Raw genomic sequence first — 16,198 nt, forward strand, 5'->3', positions numbered from 1 at the left:
CAGACCATGAGAGAAAAGAGAGAACACTGGAAACTCGTGTGGGAGCACTGCTTGGCCTTGTACAGATATTTGCCCTCCATTGATGAATAGGGCTGCAACTAATGACCATTTTGGTCTACTAGTCATCGATTATTGAAATAATTAATCTACTAATTGGATAATTAAATCACAATTATGTCTGTGAAGGTGCTCAGTCACCCAGGTCATGGCAATTCTAAGCTTAATCCAAAAGGCAACTGGACTTGGTTGTTGAAGTTCTTGAAGACGTTTCACCTCTCATCCAAAAGGCTTCTTTTTAGCATAATATGTCTTTTAATAAACTTTGCTGATGATTTGGCTACTAGTCTTACGAAAGATCAATAAAAAAACCCAACCGACAAAGTGCCGGCATAAGAAATAAATCGAGTAAATCCAGACTTCGAAAGTTTTATGACGCGATGGTGTTGCATCGGCCACCGGCATTTTGCTATGTTTTGTTTACCTGTCACTTCCTGGTCACTGTTTTTCATGCGCAAAATTCAGCAGAGTTAGATAGGATGTGAGATTGCTCACCCCTCTGCAGCTCAGCTCCGGAAATGTCCGTGCACAGCATGAAAAAAGCGTGATCATGTAACCAACTACTTATCGACAAATAAATTCATTGGCAACTAAATTTGTCATCGATATTTGTTGACTAATTGTTGCACTCAATCAATTTAGCAAAAGAACTGACGCTTTTCCAAAACACACTGTAGTGTTTTAGATTTTAAATGTGCACTTTGAACATTGTCTTGCTGGGACAAACTTAAAAGCCTTGATGAGCATCATCCTAGTAAATAGTCGAAAGTTACATGGCAGATTAAAATGCAGTCATATGTTGTAAGTTGCCCTGTAGTGCAAGGTAAAACAATCAAAGACAAGCCACAGAGAATTTGACTTTGATTAGTGTTGATATCATCAGGAAGTTGGTTCTATCTGTTTGCTGCTTTGCCTGACTGGGTTTATATTCTTCAAAGAGATCAGAAATGTATTTTGGTCCAAGTTATTTATTGATTCATAAACCAGCAGCAGTTCTTATTCTGTAAGTAACTGAAAGCCTTTGGAGCCAGAGTTGTGCAGTAGAGATCCACTTCCGCTAACCAAAACACACACACTTCAGTTACCAAAAAACAGGAAGGATCCTGCACGCCAGCGTGTTTGCTTCAGACCAACACAAAGAAGCCGTTCTTCTGGTAGACGTTCACAGATATGGGAACTTAAATGATTATAGTGATTTTTTTTTTTGTTAACTTTCCTCTAACCACCCCTTCTCTACTCTGCTAATCAGGAACAGATCGGCTGCAGGAGCCAGATTGGTCAACAGAGCTGTCAATCACCTTTTTACAGCATCAAATAACTAATTAAAATCAACTCAGAAAAATGAACACTTGGACGTAAATCAGCATGATAATAACTAACTATAATGACAGAAACCATGTTTGAGAAAAATGCATTTGACGTGTATTTTGATTTTATAGTTTGACTCATGTCCCATCTGTTAACATGGAGGAGGCGGGCTTTATGACCTATACTGCAGCCAGTCAGCAGGGGGCGCTCGAAATGTTGTGGTTTCACTTTTAGGGAGCTGTCACGTCGTCCATCTTTTTATACAGTCTATGGTTTAAACACATGAAACAATGGCACAGTCTGCACAATTAACATATTATTAATATGCTGTATCAGTAAAAGCAGTGCATTAACAAAATGCATACAATATATAACTAAGTTTGTTGATATTACTGACTGAGGATTAATGTAGAAGCAAAAAAGGCAAACTGTTAATCTATAATCTCCAAAGGATGATGAAACAAATGAATCTGAAATCGTTCTGATGTTTTTGTAAATCTAAAAGTAATCATGACTTGACTCAGAGCTGTGGTTTCATTTAAGGTGGGGGTGTTCACAGACATTCACCCTTGTCTGTATGCGTGTTTGTGTGTTACATGTCAATATAAGTGAGTGTCTATTCAGGGGAGGGCGATGGAGGCACGTGTGTGTGTGTTAGAACAGAGCGTGTGTGTGTTGGTGTATGCTCCAGGGAGAACATATGCTGCTGTTGACTGTGGAGGTGGGGGGGGGGGCAGCTGGCGTGTGTCGGGTCAGGGGTCTACAGCTGTTGATAGCAGGGTGGTACACTGACACAGATAGGGGGATCTGAGGCACCGACAGCCCACACTCTGCACCCGTCTGGATTTGAGTGATGGAGCTCGCAGAGTGCCTTGTAAGTGAGAAGTGGACACTGTGTCTCCTGACGCCGGCCGCACAGATGGCAGGGCGGCTGAGGGAGGCACGAGGGGGAGAAAAATGGGTATGAAATAAAGCTCGGACGCAAAATTGTAACCAATATGAAGCAAACAGATGTGCTGGGGTAATGGGCGGACCCGTATGGTGGTCAGATGTTCTATTAGGCTCATAATAAAAATCTGATTTGGTCCTGTCAGTGTGGTCCACCACTGACGCTCTCCAATTCAGCATTTAAGGTTTAGTTCATAAATATTACACAGATTGTGTAGAGAAAGCCATCAACCCAAAATGATTCCATTGTCGCAGTCTGATCGCCATCACTTCATACCATATGTTATTTTTATAGGTGTGACATTGTGGTTAATTTGATATACACGATGATGATATAAGTACCAAAGGGAATAATTAATAAGCAACATGTGGTGACACTTTCAAAATACAGCAGTCATGTTATGGATAATTCCTGAGCAATGTCTGGTTAGACTTTGAAAATATCTCCTGTTGAAAAAACATTTCATGGGGCGCTGGTTTAGCTCAGTTGGTAGAGCAGGTGCCCCATATACAGAGGCTACAGTCCTCGTCACACTGTTCGCAGGTTCAACTCCAGGTTGGTTATGTTCCAGGTTACAGGTTGGTTGTGTTCCAGGTTACAAGTTGGTTATGTTCCAGGTTGGTTATGTTCCAGATTCCAGGTTTGTTGTGTTCCAGGTTCCAGGTTGGTTATGTTACAGGTCACAAGTTGGCTATGTTAGAGGTTACAGGTTGGTTGTGTTCCAGGTTACAAGTTGGTTATGTTCCAGGTTACAAGTTGGCTATGTTAGAGGTTACAGGTTGGTTGTGTTCCAGGTTACAAGTTGGTTATGTTAGAGGTTGGTTATGTTAGAGGTTACAGGTTGGTTATGTTCCAGGTCACAAGTTGGCTATGTTCCAGGTTGGTTATGTTCCAGGTTGAGTCTGGGAACGGGTCATTAGTTGGATCAGCAAAAAACAAAAACAAAAAAGAGTATTTAAGTGCTTTTTATAAAATCAAGAGTACATAATAATAATAATAATAATAATAATAACATTTTTATAAAAGCACTTTCAAAATACAACCTACAGAGCTTTATAACAGCTGCTTTATTTACAGCTTTATAAAGGCAGCATAATAAAAACAGGCTGTTCATCAAATTAAATCTTAATCTACAAAAAGTTTTTCACAAAGCAGCATGTCTACAGTGAACACATAATATACGCTCACCATTCATTGAGGGGATTTGTGTGTGTGTGTTCACTGCTTCACTTGCAGCACATTCTGTGTGAGTCACAACAAACGGTGAGCTTTCATTTTGGGGATTAGGTCTTCAGTTTTTGGGCCCTGCACACTGTACTATGAAACGAAGTGTGTGGATTCAAAATAAATACATCAGTCACTAATGTTAAGCGACAGATTGTTTTCACAAGCGTCCGACAGCTGGTACTTTCAAAATAAACGCCTCAAACTTTATGTTCTGTCACTGAATCGATGCATGATTGTCAACTTCCACATCATGCTACATCAAATCCACACGTCTAATAACTTTACATCAGAGTAAAACACATCACATTGTGTTGTCTCTTTTCACTGCAGCTATGCACAGGGATTTAGCGGAAGTACAACTGTATTTTGCATCATGATGTTAAACTTTACGTCTGTCTGCGGATCACCTGCGTGCCGAACCGTGACGGATGATCCCTACGGATCAACTGCGATCCGTTACACCACAACATATGAGTAATCAGCCCTGTATTGAACACGTCATTCATTCAGTTCCTATAAGCATGCAGTTTGCAGTTTTTTGTATTTAGCATCCTTTTAATATTTTGATATTTAATTGTGCGTTAAATTTGACATCTCCTCCCTGTCAGAGACAGACTGAGGCAGCCAACAGCCTCATCTTTGGCACGAGTGAGAAAAACTTTGGCTTTAGTAACTAAAAAGTTTCCAGTGCAAAGCAGTTGCCACCTTAACTGAAATAGATTTGTAGATTTGTTCTGCTTGAGTCATGAATCTGAACAAACAGAAAGGACTTACTGCAGGAAAAGAGAACCCCACACAAACGTTCTGGGTTCTCTCAAATTATCCCAGTGATTTGGCTGACAAACTGGCCATAAGTTAAGAATATTAACAGTGCATTTCTTCATACCATTGCTGATACCAAGAAGTGAACTTTGAATACTGGCTCAAGAAACTAATGTCAGTCACTGCTCTCTCACTGAACAGTCAGGCTGGCAGGATGATCATTTGCCTCCTGCTGGCAGATGAGATGTTTCTCTCTGTGGGAGATCTGCTTTCAGGCCCACGTGCAAATATACAATAAACTACTTTTTTTCATTTAGCTGTGCTGTGGTTTAACTTGTACTCTGTACATACATGTTTATTTAATATATGTTTTGATTTTGGTCAAAAGGAAGCAGAATTAGTACTTAGCTTAAGTCTGTACTTACCATTACATCGCTCCAGCACATTTGATTTTTCTCAAACTGAGTAGGTAAGAAGTTGTTTGTTCATGCCAGGCAGAAGTCGCCCATGTTCAGCTCAAGTCAGCTGCTGGGGGAGGCAAAGGTGTGCTGTGTGAGGTACAGCAAGTTGGAAAGCTGCTGAATAGGAGTTACGATCGTCGTCATGTCCATAGTGTTGAAGACATATTCAATCATGATATCAGCTACCATTTACGTTAGGGATGCACAATATTGGATTTTTTGCAGATATCCGTTATGCCGATATTTTCCAACCCTTTTTGCACATTGCCGATCTCAATACTGATATATTAGGCACATGTTTTTTTCCACCTAATTGCAGAGAACGTCAAGTCTCCCCTGTAGTGGAATTAATATCATGCCTACTCTTATTGTCGTGGCCCACTGGCAGATGCAGAAATAACATAATACAGTGCTTTTTAAAATGTGCACATTCACTGGGCAATAGAAGAAAAGTACTTAATTACTTTTTATTGGTATGTAACATTTTCTTTAAAATAAAACTGTAATATTCATACAACTTAGACAGGCGTGGATGATGCTCTCTCTGAGACAAACCTGACAAATAGCCACAACTAGGGCAAATTTTACTTATTGCAGAGATCAAATAATTACACTGAAATCACCCTTGCTGTCCGTTTTGGAAATGTAGAGAAACTGCCAAACCGCAGACATCTTGCACCTCTCTTCACGCTTGACAGAAGAGGCGTGGTGCAGGCAGTGCAGAGTTAATGTCGTAGCATTACGTCAAGCTGTTTTATGGAGTCATCGAGCATTTAGGGAAACAATTAAAGCGTTGTTTTATTGGCAGAAAATATCGGCAGAAAAATGACATATCTGCTGATGTGTCGTTTTCAAGCCATTCTCTGCAGATGCTGATAACGTGCCCATAACATTGTGCATCCCTGATTTAGATGTCAGAGTGGGTATGCATTTCTCTCTGTGAAACACATCTAACAGCTCACCTTCCTCTTTATTCTGTTTTCCAGGCTTCTATAGCGACCATCCTTTGGAGTCTGAACACAACGACAGCATGGGTGAGTCAACAAACGTGCATATATTTATTTTCAGATGGTCACAGATAGAACATTAGTCATTATGTTTTATAGCATCGCAAAGTTTCCTTTTAGTCAGAATTGCTGTTTAGCTCTTTTCATTGTATCACTGAAGTAAATGTCAGAAGAAGAGTAACATCTTCTGTGCTTGAACACTTCTCAGTTCTAATTTGTGGTTTTACAGTTCTTTACTTTATCTATTTTTAAGATACTTTGTCTTTACACGGCAAAACACCTACATCGCACAATGACCAATTATTAAAGAGTTAATTTTCTGCTCCAAACCAAAGTTTATTAATTAATTACCAACTCTACATTTCAAAATGCAATTCAAAAAAATCCAGTTCCACATGCACACAATGAACAACACACAATCTAAAGTAAATGAGTCACCTTTATTCAAAGCTACAGAAAGGAACTGGTTTTGTGTAGATTTTGGCGCCCCCTGTGGACAAAGCTATATGTTTCATCTATTTGCTGTTCCTGTCCTCGACATCGGTGTGTTACCTTCAACAAAACATCTAATCCTTCTTACATTTTAACAGTTTGATTCCTGTCTTATACCTGTACCTCACACAGAGGCTTTAGTATTGATCTCAGTCAGTAACCCAGTTAAAACCCCTCACAGTACATGTAAGGAGAGACATGCATAAACAGTCATTGACAGAATAGCTGCAGCAAAAGCTTTATTGGAAACATGAAATTGCTGCCAGCGATCGGAGAAGGTCTAACTTACATTTGGTCCTGTATTGCAAATGTGTACAAATACAATGCACATGGTTGATCTATGATTTATTAATTACAAAATGCTAATCAGCACTTTCAATAAAGCTTTATTTAATATTTAAGAACACAAGGTTTTCATTTCTGTCATGCTATGTGCAAGCATTCGTACATGAGAACAAGACGAGAAAGGTCCATCATTTTTATACCAGGTAAGCTTGTTTGAAAATACAACTCAGGAACTTTAGAAACATGTTAAATAACTGCTTATTCAGTGAGACTATGTGGATTGTGTTAATGGTCCACAAAAGAGAAATGTTGTGCAAATTGTGTTTTAGAGTTTTTAAAATGTGGCTAAAGGTTCAAGAAAACGATGTGATGAATGTAAGGGACAGTAAATAATACCATAATATAGTAGCTCCCTCTAGTGGTAAAGTAGAGGGCTGCAACTGTATTGAATGGCTTTCAATTATCTGTCAAGTCCACAAGAGGGGAGTATAAACTCCATTTAATGGAGCAGCCTCTTTCAGAGTATGTGTCCACAGGCTCTGAAGCAGTAAGCAGTGTGGAATAACAACAAAATGATAACAAATACATATCTCCAGCCTGCTGAAGATTTATAGTTATTATTTGGATTATTATTATTTGGTTCTTTAGGAAATAATAATACATAATGCATTTTTTCTGCTTTATTTATTGCATTTGATAGCTCACCCTGTGTAGTTATGTTTTGTTAGGAGAACATACTTCTCGTCATCATCAGAAGTGGCTTTGCCTCATGCATAACATGCCAACCCCAAATATGAAATGTGAAAAGGAAACTGGGAGCAAAGGGGCAGGGGTGAGGCAATGGTCCAATGTTAAGGTCCAGGTTCAGGCGAAGTTCACTCGGGACTCCCCTGGCTGCCATCGCAGTGCCAGGTGGCACTATGTGGGGGTCAGAGGTCAGACACAGTTCAGAAAGTGCTGACCTCGCCATGACTCTGCGCTGACCTGATTGTGTGCAGCTCTCCTCCGGCCTGGGCTTTCTCATCACTCCCTCTATAAACCTGTGAGAGGAGAAGGGGGTGGAAGGAAGCTGGAGAGGAACTATTAAACCTGCACACACAGTGAATGGCCGCTATTGTTGCGTGCTGCAGGAGGAGGCGTGGATTTATGAGGCCGAGCCTGATTGGGTTGTAAACTTGACGAGGTGGGTTTGTGGCCTCTCTCTCTCTCTCTCTCTCTCTCTCTCTCTCTCTCTCTCTCTCTCTCTTGGCCTTTTTCTCCTCCTAGGATGCCTCGGTGCATGCAGTGGGCAAGGGTGATTTTGGGGTCAAGGGGGGCTGCGGCAGGGCTCCTCACGCTTGTAAATGCTCTGACAGGGGTGGGAATTCAGAGACCCCCATTCAGTGACCAAAAAACCCAGGTCAGGGGCCAAATAGCTGAGTTAGCAACAGCTGTTTTCAACACTAGCCGTGTAGATGAAGTCCTAACTCGGATATCACAAACTGAAAAGTTGAATTTGTGAATCTTTGTCTCAGACATCCATTGCCTGGGACCTGCAGATGGTCTTTTATTGGGGATTGATCTGTCGTTCATTGGGTTATAAACCCATGAGAGTGCCGTGTCCTATAGGCACAGATGTAGCGGTTTGGGGCGGTGGTAAAATGCAGGAGTCCATTAAAGCTGTAGCTGCTCACTTATCCACTCACATCTGCCCGGATCAGTCATTTATAAATGTCTCATACTGGATGTAAATCATCCTGAGGATTGTGCTTTTGCTACTTTCTCAATAATTCCATTAAAGCAAAACTGTTGGATCTAAATATTTATGCATGTTTTGCCTCCATGACTCCTCCTCCAGTCACCTCTGGGCTGACCCATCCCCACCCCCCCTCCTCCATTAGGTCCGACTACACAGCTGACCAATGGCTGCCAGGGGTTATCAGGGTTCTTTGGTGACTACCTCTGTTCCATGGTTAATCATTACCAGCTGGGGATGGGACTTTCTCACCTCAACTTTGTCCCCTGAGCGCTTTCACTCACTGGATTTTCACATGCAGGTTTCATGTGCAGTTATCTTTAATCCTCATCTCTGAGGTAATGATGATAATACATCTTATATATACCCTCCAATTTTTGTGCTCCTTGTACAACAATTAATCAATTTAGATGACATTGTCCAGTAATATGACACGACTAAGGTAATACTTTTTATTTAGGTCCACATATTTACCATTAACTAGTTCCTTATTAGCCTGCATACTAGTAGCAGATTGGCTCTCTACTAGACTTCAGAAAGCACTAAGAGCACTCTGCTACACTGTATTCTAAAACCACGAGGCCGTTTAGCTCCTTAGTGATAGTAAGGAGGCGAGTCATTGTACATGAAATGTGACTGTAATATTCTTTGCTCAGGATGGACAGTATAAGGATATACTACCACAATATGGAGCATATTGGGAAAGAACGTAGCATGTTTGCAGCTTCCTTAGGAAAGGACTTAATTTTGAATCATGTGTTTAAGAATAACTAGTTTCATTAGTCATTTATCTGTCATGAAACCCACCTCTGAAATATGCAGCCTCTGCAGCACTGCACCTTCTGGTCCACAAGGGGGAAGTAGATCCATGCCGGACCCCCATGTGATGTATGCTTCCACGTGCCACCTGGACCCAATGAACTCAACACCCATATGGAAGTACTTGGCTGGAGCCCAGCACATGCCTTTCCTTTGTCCTCACATAACTGGGCTAACTTCATATGCTTGTGTCCAAAAGTCACTCGAGATCACCGGGTTTTCATTTTCCCGTGTGCGACACAGCAGAGCAGTCAAACACTTGACGCCCCTTCAGATCTTTGGTCCTTTGAGGTGCTTTTTCTCCTTTAAGTAGAAGTTCACTGTTAGCCTTAGGCCTGTGTTGGACTGAAGTGAATGTATAGATAAGCGGATGAGGAATGAAAGGCCACGAGTAGCCTTTTCCCCTTTCACTTGATTTCCCCTTTCTTCTCCCATGGGTGCCCCAGCCTTTTGCACTTCACAAACATGGCGTGAGTGCTGCAGAGTGTTTGGGAGCTGCTGCTGCTGCTGCCTTTGCTGACCTCCGTGCTTTCTTATCATTTTAGCCTTTAATAATTCATGATTAGCCTAGATTTGATTCACAGTCCCTTTTTTCTCGCTTGATGCAACTCGCGTTGGCATTAGACTCGGGGTCAGCCTGCGGAGTGTTTCCAGGTCAGGGAGAAGTGGGTCACGCTGTTCCCAGTGTCAGTGCCTATAACTTCACAGTGTGTGATGACAAAGCCCAACTCCACAGGGATAAACAAGCACACTTTTGTGTGGCCTCTTATACATGTAGCGAACAGTATGTATCTGCCGCATACAGGCCTGAGTAGATATACTGCTTTACTCAAGCACCGACATTTCATTAAGTCATTCACTTATTTATTTGTAGATTAATCCCTCATTTAAAGTCAGAATGTATTTCCCACAGCTTTGGAAAGCTCAAGACTTTAAGGAGCTTAATTTGATAGAATTTTGGGTCGTTTCAGAGACATTTTCACAGTGAAAAAAAAAGATCCTGAGAAAAACACAAAAAGAGAGGAGAATTTATTTTCAGACTTTATTCATACCTTAACATGTTGGGTACCATATTTGCCTTCATTTTTTTACGCTGTAAAATGTGTTGTTGTCAAAGATGATCTCAAATTAAAAACACTCAAAGACAGAAAACTTAATCTGTAACTTATGCCAGCACTTGAGTTCGACTGTCTGGTTATGCGAAAGTGCAGAAACAATTTTAGTGATCCTTTTTAAGACAGTCGAAAGACAAGAAGCATCCCAGGCTACTTGTCATTTTCCACTGTGACACTTTCCACTGTTAATAAATGAGCTTTGGATCTGCTGTGGATGGAAAACACCAATGTGTTAGAAAACTCCCAGCATGTTAAAATAACCTTTACAGGGCAATTACTGCGGGATTATTTCCATATGTCTGATCTCCTCCAATTCCGTACTGAGACAGAGTTATGAGGTTGATTAACTCTCCAAGAATTGTGGCCACAGATTGTTTTCCTTTTAAACGTTTATATTTATATGAGTGGGTTAGTTTGAATGAAGAGTCTTTCTGTGTTTCTTCACTGTGTTACATTTCAGTTTACAGATCATTTGGGTGTGCTGTAATGACTGAAGTCTCAGGTACAACCCCCACAGCAGCTTGTAAAAGTGTCCTTGACAGGCTTCCCTCCGGCCTTGGAATTCCTGGAATATCCTGGAGTTTGGAGAGGACTTGTCGACATGTTTGGATTTTTCGGTCATGGGATATCAGATTATACAACGAGCAGCAGTTTCATAAAACACAGCTGATAGGATTTTCCAGCTTGTTTCACACATTTGATGCAGTCGTTGGTTTTCAGTCAAGTGGAAAGAGGGCAAAATTAACAAACTAGAACTGAATACATTTTTACAGATCATGGAAACGGAAACATTCGGTAATAGAAAATTCACATCTGGGTCATTGTGGGAAGCTTGCTTTAGGCTGAACCCCATAAATGAAAGGCCAGTATTAATTATAGCTCTCTTTAATCAAACATGAAAAATAGTGTGGTTACAACCCAAACAAACTACATGTGCTAAACAGAATATGAGATTAATTATAGATCTTTATAGTTTATTAGAATGAATATAAAAAATATTTTTCTATGTTTTTCCTTGAGATGATGCAAGCATGCTGTGGTGTTGAAGTGTCAGTGTCTTATCCAATGAGGAAGATGTATGCAGAGAGGCTTTGTAGGTTTATTAATAATACAGTAACATACATTACATTTAGGGCTTTCTATCAAACACTATACATTTTGTGCAGTGTGAAATCCTCTAGAATATCCCCAAAAGTTTCCAATATTATATTAGCTTACTCCAAATATCCATCCATATCGTCAGTGTCTCGACAAAAATCTGCAGTACAGAAAGACCAAACAAATTTAGAAACACGGTCAGCATTAAACTCAGTGGTTCCACAGCCGAGCACTAAGAAGCCTGTTTGTAAACCGTTATATGTCAAAAGATGGAAAATCTAAATCGGTACAATTGTAAACATAAAGAAAGGATCTATATTCCGATGTCTATCGCATGATGATGAATTTGTCCTGCATCAAACAGCCGGGGCAGATACTTGCGTTCCACATACCATCAGTTTGCTGAACCAAAGTGATTGAGTAGTCCGGCCTCGTGGCTCACTGGTTACTGAGGTGTTTGAACCGCAGTCTGCATTCATTGATCAGTGAGTTATTCTCATGTAAACCCACCGACAGCAATGAATGTTTATTGCAGCCTTAAGAGTGAACGCCTCCTGCGTCACAGCTGATATGGTGCTGATGACACGTGTCTGTGCGACTTCAGCCAACTGGGGGTCACGGGTTTGATCTGTAGTCGGACACCAGACTGTCGTTCTGCGTCTTCCCTCTCTGGATGAGAGTGGAACTGTTTTACATCATGATGTATGGTTTCCAGGAGGCGATGTGGATGTGTGCTGTGGCGTCCCTCAGGGTACAGTCAACGGTCGATGGTTTGGTTAGAGCTCAAACTCACCGACAGCGTTGAATGTTCACCGTGGGCACCAGGAAGGACTGTTTGATTGAGGGCAGCTATTTGTCTGTTAGGCAGAGAAAATCAACAAATGCAAAATACATCTAAGAAATATCAATCGATTGTATTGGTCTTTAGCCCCTCTTTACCACGTTTTAATGATTCAAACCACATTTGTATTTACTTGCAATTTGAATATAAACACATTCAGATTTGATGTCAGACTTGTCATTGTTTTTATGAGTCCACCTCAGTTGTCAACACATGGTTCTAACAATGAAAAACTTTGTAGTGCTAATCATCACCAAGATAGACTAGCCAGATATATCTGTGAGCAGCGAGTATCACAGTTCTGTGTGGGTTTATATCTGTGTGTGCCCGTGTGTTTCTCTTGGCCTGTGTTGAGAAACTCCATGCCAAGACGTGTTACCACCCATGTCGCCGCGGAGGTTCAGATCACGTTGATGAGAAGCCAGCGGGAGCGAGGAAGAAGAGGCAGTGGTGCACAGGTTTCGGTTTCCTTAAATAGCCCTGCAGACGTGGTGTACGCCATCATAGTTGTCATCATCATCACCTCCTGCAAAACTACTAAGAGATCTCTCATCTGGCTCCCGTGCTTCTTTTACCTTCAGCCTGCAGCAAGAAGAAGAACAAAAAAGAGGGGAGGAGGGATCAGGAATGGCATGAATAAAAGGGCAGAAGACGACATCAGTCAGGCCTGTGGAAGGCTGCGAATTGGCACAAGTGTGATCAGAGAGCGCCGCTGTGCCCCAAAGCTAAACTAGTGCACTGCAGTGTTGAGCTAGTTAGAGATTACTGTTCCCTTCACCCTGCGCTGAACCTCAGCTACTGCTCTGGGAGCCTGCCTTCCTGTGTTCGCCTCTTTGAGGTTGGAAAATCATGCAGTCATGTTTTATTAATGCGCTCTCTGTCTGTCTGTCTTTCTCTCCTTTTCTGTCTTTCTCCCCACTGTTTTGCCTGCTTCCCTCGCCACAGAAAAAGAGATTGAGAACACTGTATTTTGTTTATTCTGCGTCCTCTTTCACATCAAATTTTGGCACTTTATGTAGGTTAGGGGTTTTGATTTGAAGAGGTACAGAAACCTGATAAGGAGGCAGTGAATACATGATGCAACTCATTGTAGAGAGATTTGTTGCAGTTGTGCAGGATTTGTGTTCTGTTAGTTCAATCAAACAGAAAATGAGAGAATTGGATCTGCAGATTCGTCTGTGTTCTCTGCAGGCTTTGAGAAAGAAGCCACACTCTCCTGCTTTCTGCATAATGAATGATCACTTTGGGAGGAGAGAGGCCCAATTCACTTTCTCCTGCTTTGACACAGTTCACTGACCATGGAGCAGACGTTATTATTACCTCAATATAATGCTGAAACATTTCTCAATGTCTTGCCTTCCATGAATTCTTGCCATCGTCCCGACCAAACAAAAGCCCAAAGTCACATCAGGATGAGTTAGCCTTGAAAAGTATTTTCACCTTGAGTCCAAGTTACCATCCTGCTGTTGGACAAGGCTTTTAAATAATCAGCTATTCCACTGACAAGCCCAGGCCAGTTCTCTAATGAGCCAGATGTCCCTCACATTTTCCCACATTTTTCTAATTTCTCTGTGTTTCTCTCACATACAAAGTGGGAGGCAATAGTTTTTTACTCCCTTTGGCTCGGCCTTCAATGGCTTTCCCTCTTTGGCACTTGTACTGTTTGGCTGCATGCCCGACTTACACAGAGCCTGTTTTCATTCTCAAGTATCTCTCTCTCTCCTTTCACCCTTTTTTCTTAATCTGACTCGACTTCCGCTCTCCCTGCTCTTGGGACAACTTATGGGAAACGTATGCTAACTGACCGCACGCACACTGACTTACTCATCAGTTTAAAGGCGTGGACGTACTTCCGCTTTGGGGTTTTTGACAGTCCTGCTGCTGGCGTGCTCCCCAGAAACTTTGCATAACTGACAAACTTGCAAAAGTATAGTGTGGTGTAAAAATAGCTGGGCGAGCATGGAGCCTGACAGGGCCAGAGTGAAGAGTGCAACAGTGTGACTGAACCAGTGTGAACCCTGCGTCGTCAGCACATTCCAGGGGTTGGACAATGAGAAGCACACAGTGTACTCTCTGTCGTGTTGCCTGCATAGCTGGCTGGTCTGTAGCCAGGACTCGGTGCTGCCTTGAACAACGCCACACAGATGCACAGAAACCAGCAACATTAGTTTAAACTGTAGTCACATGTCAGGTTAAATGCTGTGCCTAAACCATGCAGTCTTTACATAACTGTTTCTGGTTTGAAAAGGTGAATTTAAAGGATTTGACCCTCACATGTAGAGTTAACAGTGTAACCAGGGCTCTGTGGGTTTCCTTTGGATAGAAACCTGATGAAAGGTTTAAGGACCGTAAACGCAGAGTAAGTTATGAAGACGTGGACATGTGGGATTATATTCTCAGACCTGAACCCCAGGGGAGATTAAATTGTCCACCAGGAACAAGAACTCAGTTGTGCATACTGTTTTTCTGGTTAATCAGTTAGTTTGGTTAAACACCTGGTTAAATCTTTGGAGCTAAAAATGCTGAGTCGGTAAGTTAGTCTGACAGGCAGTGATGAAACAGACGCCATGACACTAAATAGACATGATCGTAGGTTTGTCCTGTTGCGTATAACAAGTATCAGAAATGCCTCCAATACTGCCTAAAATTGCGGGAGCAGGTATCAGTGTGTACGTCGGTCTATCAGATATTGTAAGTCATAAACACGGAGAAAAAATTTGCTGGTTTCAACGGCAACAGTGGCCTTCACGGCAAGTTGTGCTGTGCTGCCACCACTCATGCATTGTGGCTGCCAGCTGCATCTACACATGATGATGGCAATGGAATAGAAAATGAGTCAGAGAAATACTGAGTTAAGCAGTATGATGTAAAAAAAGCTTGTTTCTAGGTGCACCACAGGTCTCCTCTTCAAAACAAATTGGGGCACCACAAACGAAAAAACGTTCACCATATGGGATTGTTATCCCTTCCTACATTCATTTATTGATAACAGTTAACAGTTAGGACTGATTGCCCAACTAGATATTAAAAGAAGTTACATTTATTCTCTGTATGTATTTGTTGTAGCTGACAAAGGGTTTCACCTGAGCCAGGCCATGCAAATATGATAACAATACTATCACATTCATACAGCTGTTATCACACTCATATCTTATGTTCACTAATTCAGGTATTGGGGGGAAGAAAAAAAAGGGTTTCGGGACATCTGTAATACGTAGCATCCATCTGTTCAAGCTAGCTTAATATCCGTCCCTCTCGTCTGACAGTACTAATGTTTTCCTCACATATAACTGTACCCACAGTTAACCTGACACTCCGAGCATAGCGCAGATGCCTGTTCAAAAATACTCATCCTGGGTGGCTGCCAGCATGTGCTCTCTCACACTTTACCCATCCCACCATGCCTCAACATGACAATTATTATTATACAGTCCGCTGGCACTGCGAGACGTCTCCTATTGGAAGTGCAAGAGGAGATTAAATCACTGAAATCATCCCGAGTCGTGTGTGATCCCCTTCGTGGGTAAACTCAATCAAAATTCAACAAATATGCCTTAATTGCTGTGTCACTCACCAAATAGGCTTTCAGTCAGATCGGACATTTTAATATGTGCTTGAATTAAGAAGTTTATAATGAGATTTAGTGGTGCAGCGGGGTCCATGCAGTATCACATTTAGCTGTCACGCTGCTGCGTTTGTTGTAATGTGGAACGGCCTGTGATGTAACTGCTAATATCAAATGTGAGTGTCAATAAATAAGTTAGGGTCAGAGAGAAGCAGAAATATTCACCAAACATGATGCGCAAAGTATGATGTCAGCACTTTGATACTGCTCTTTGCAATTGTTATTAATTGATTAGCCTTAGATCCGGTGATACGGATCATTCTGGTTTCAGTGGCAAGTCTCTCTGAATTTAATTCAGGGGGAGGATACGGTTTTATGATTATTTTATTATTTTCTTAGCCTTCATTTGACAGGATGCATGGTTACAGACTTCTGTATTCTCTGGCATATAAAAACTAAATGCCCCCTGCCTAAAAT

At 41.5% G+C, this 16,198-nt stretch overlaps 1 protein-coding gene across 1 annotated transcript in view; it reads left to right on the forward strand.

Annotated features, from left to right (window-relative positions):
• The window catches only part of nr6a1a (nuclear receptor subfamily 6, group A, member 1a), a 78,638-nt gene that overhangs the window by 12,608 nt on the left and 49,832 nt on the right, over positions 1-16,198 (forward strand). Inside the window, exon 2 of the mRNA XM_069683656.1 lies at positions 5,751-5,798. Within this exon, the coding sequence (XP_069539757.1) occupies positions 5,751-5,798 (48 nt within the window). The remainder of the gene's footprint in view (positions 1-5,750; positions 5,799-16,198) is intronic.

This window comes from Semicossyphus pulcher, unplaced genomic scaffold (assembly GCF_022749685.1).
Source record: "Semicossyphus pulcher isolate SPU_LCO1_2020_fin unplaced genomic scaffold, fSemPul1.0.p SCAF_6, whole genome shotgun sequence".
NCBI classification, from domain to species: Eukaryota; Metazoa; Chordata; class Actinopteri; order Labriformes; family Labridae; genus Semicossyphus; species Semicossyphus pulcher.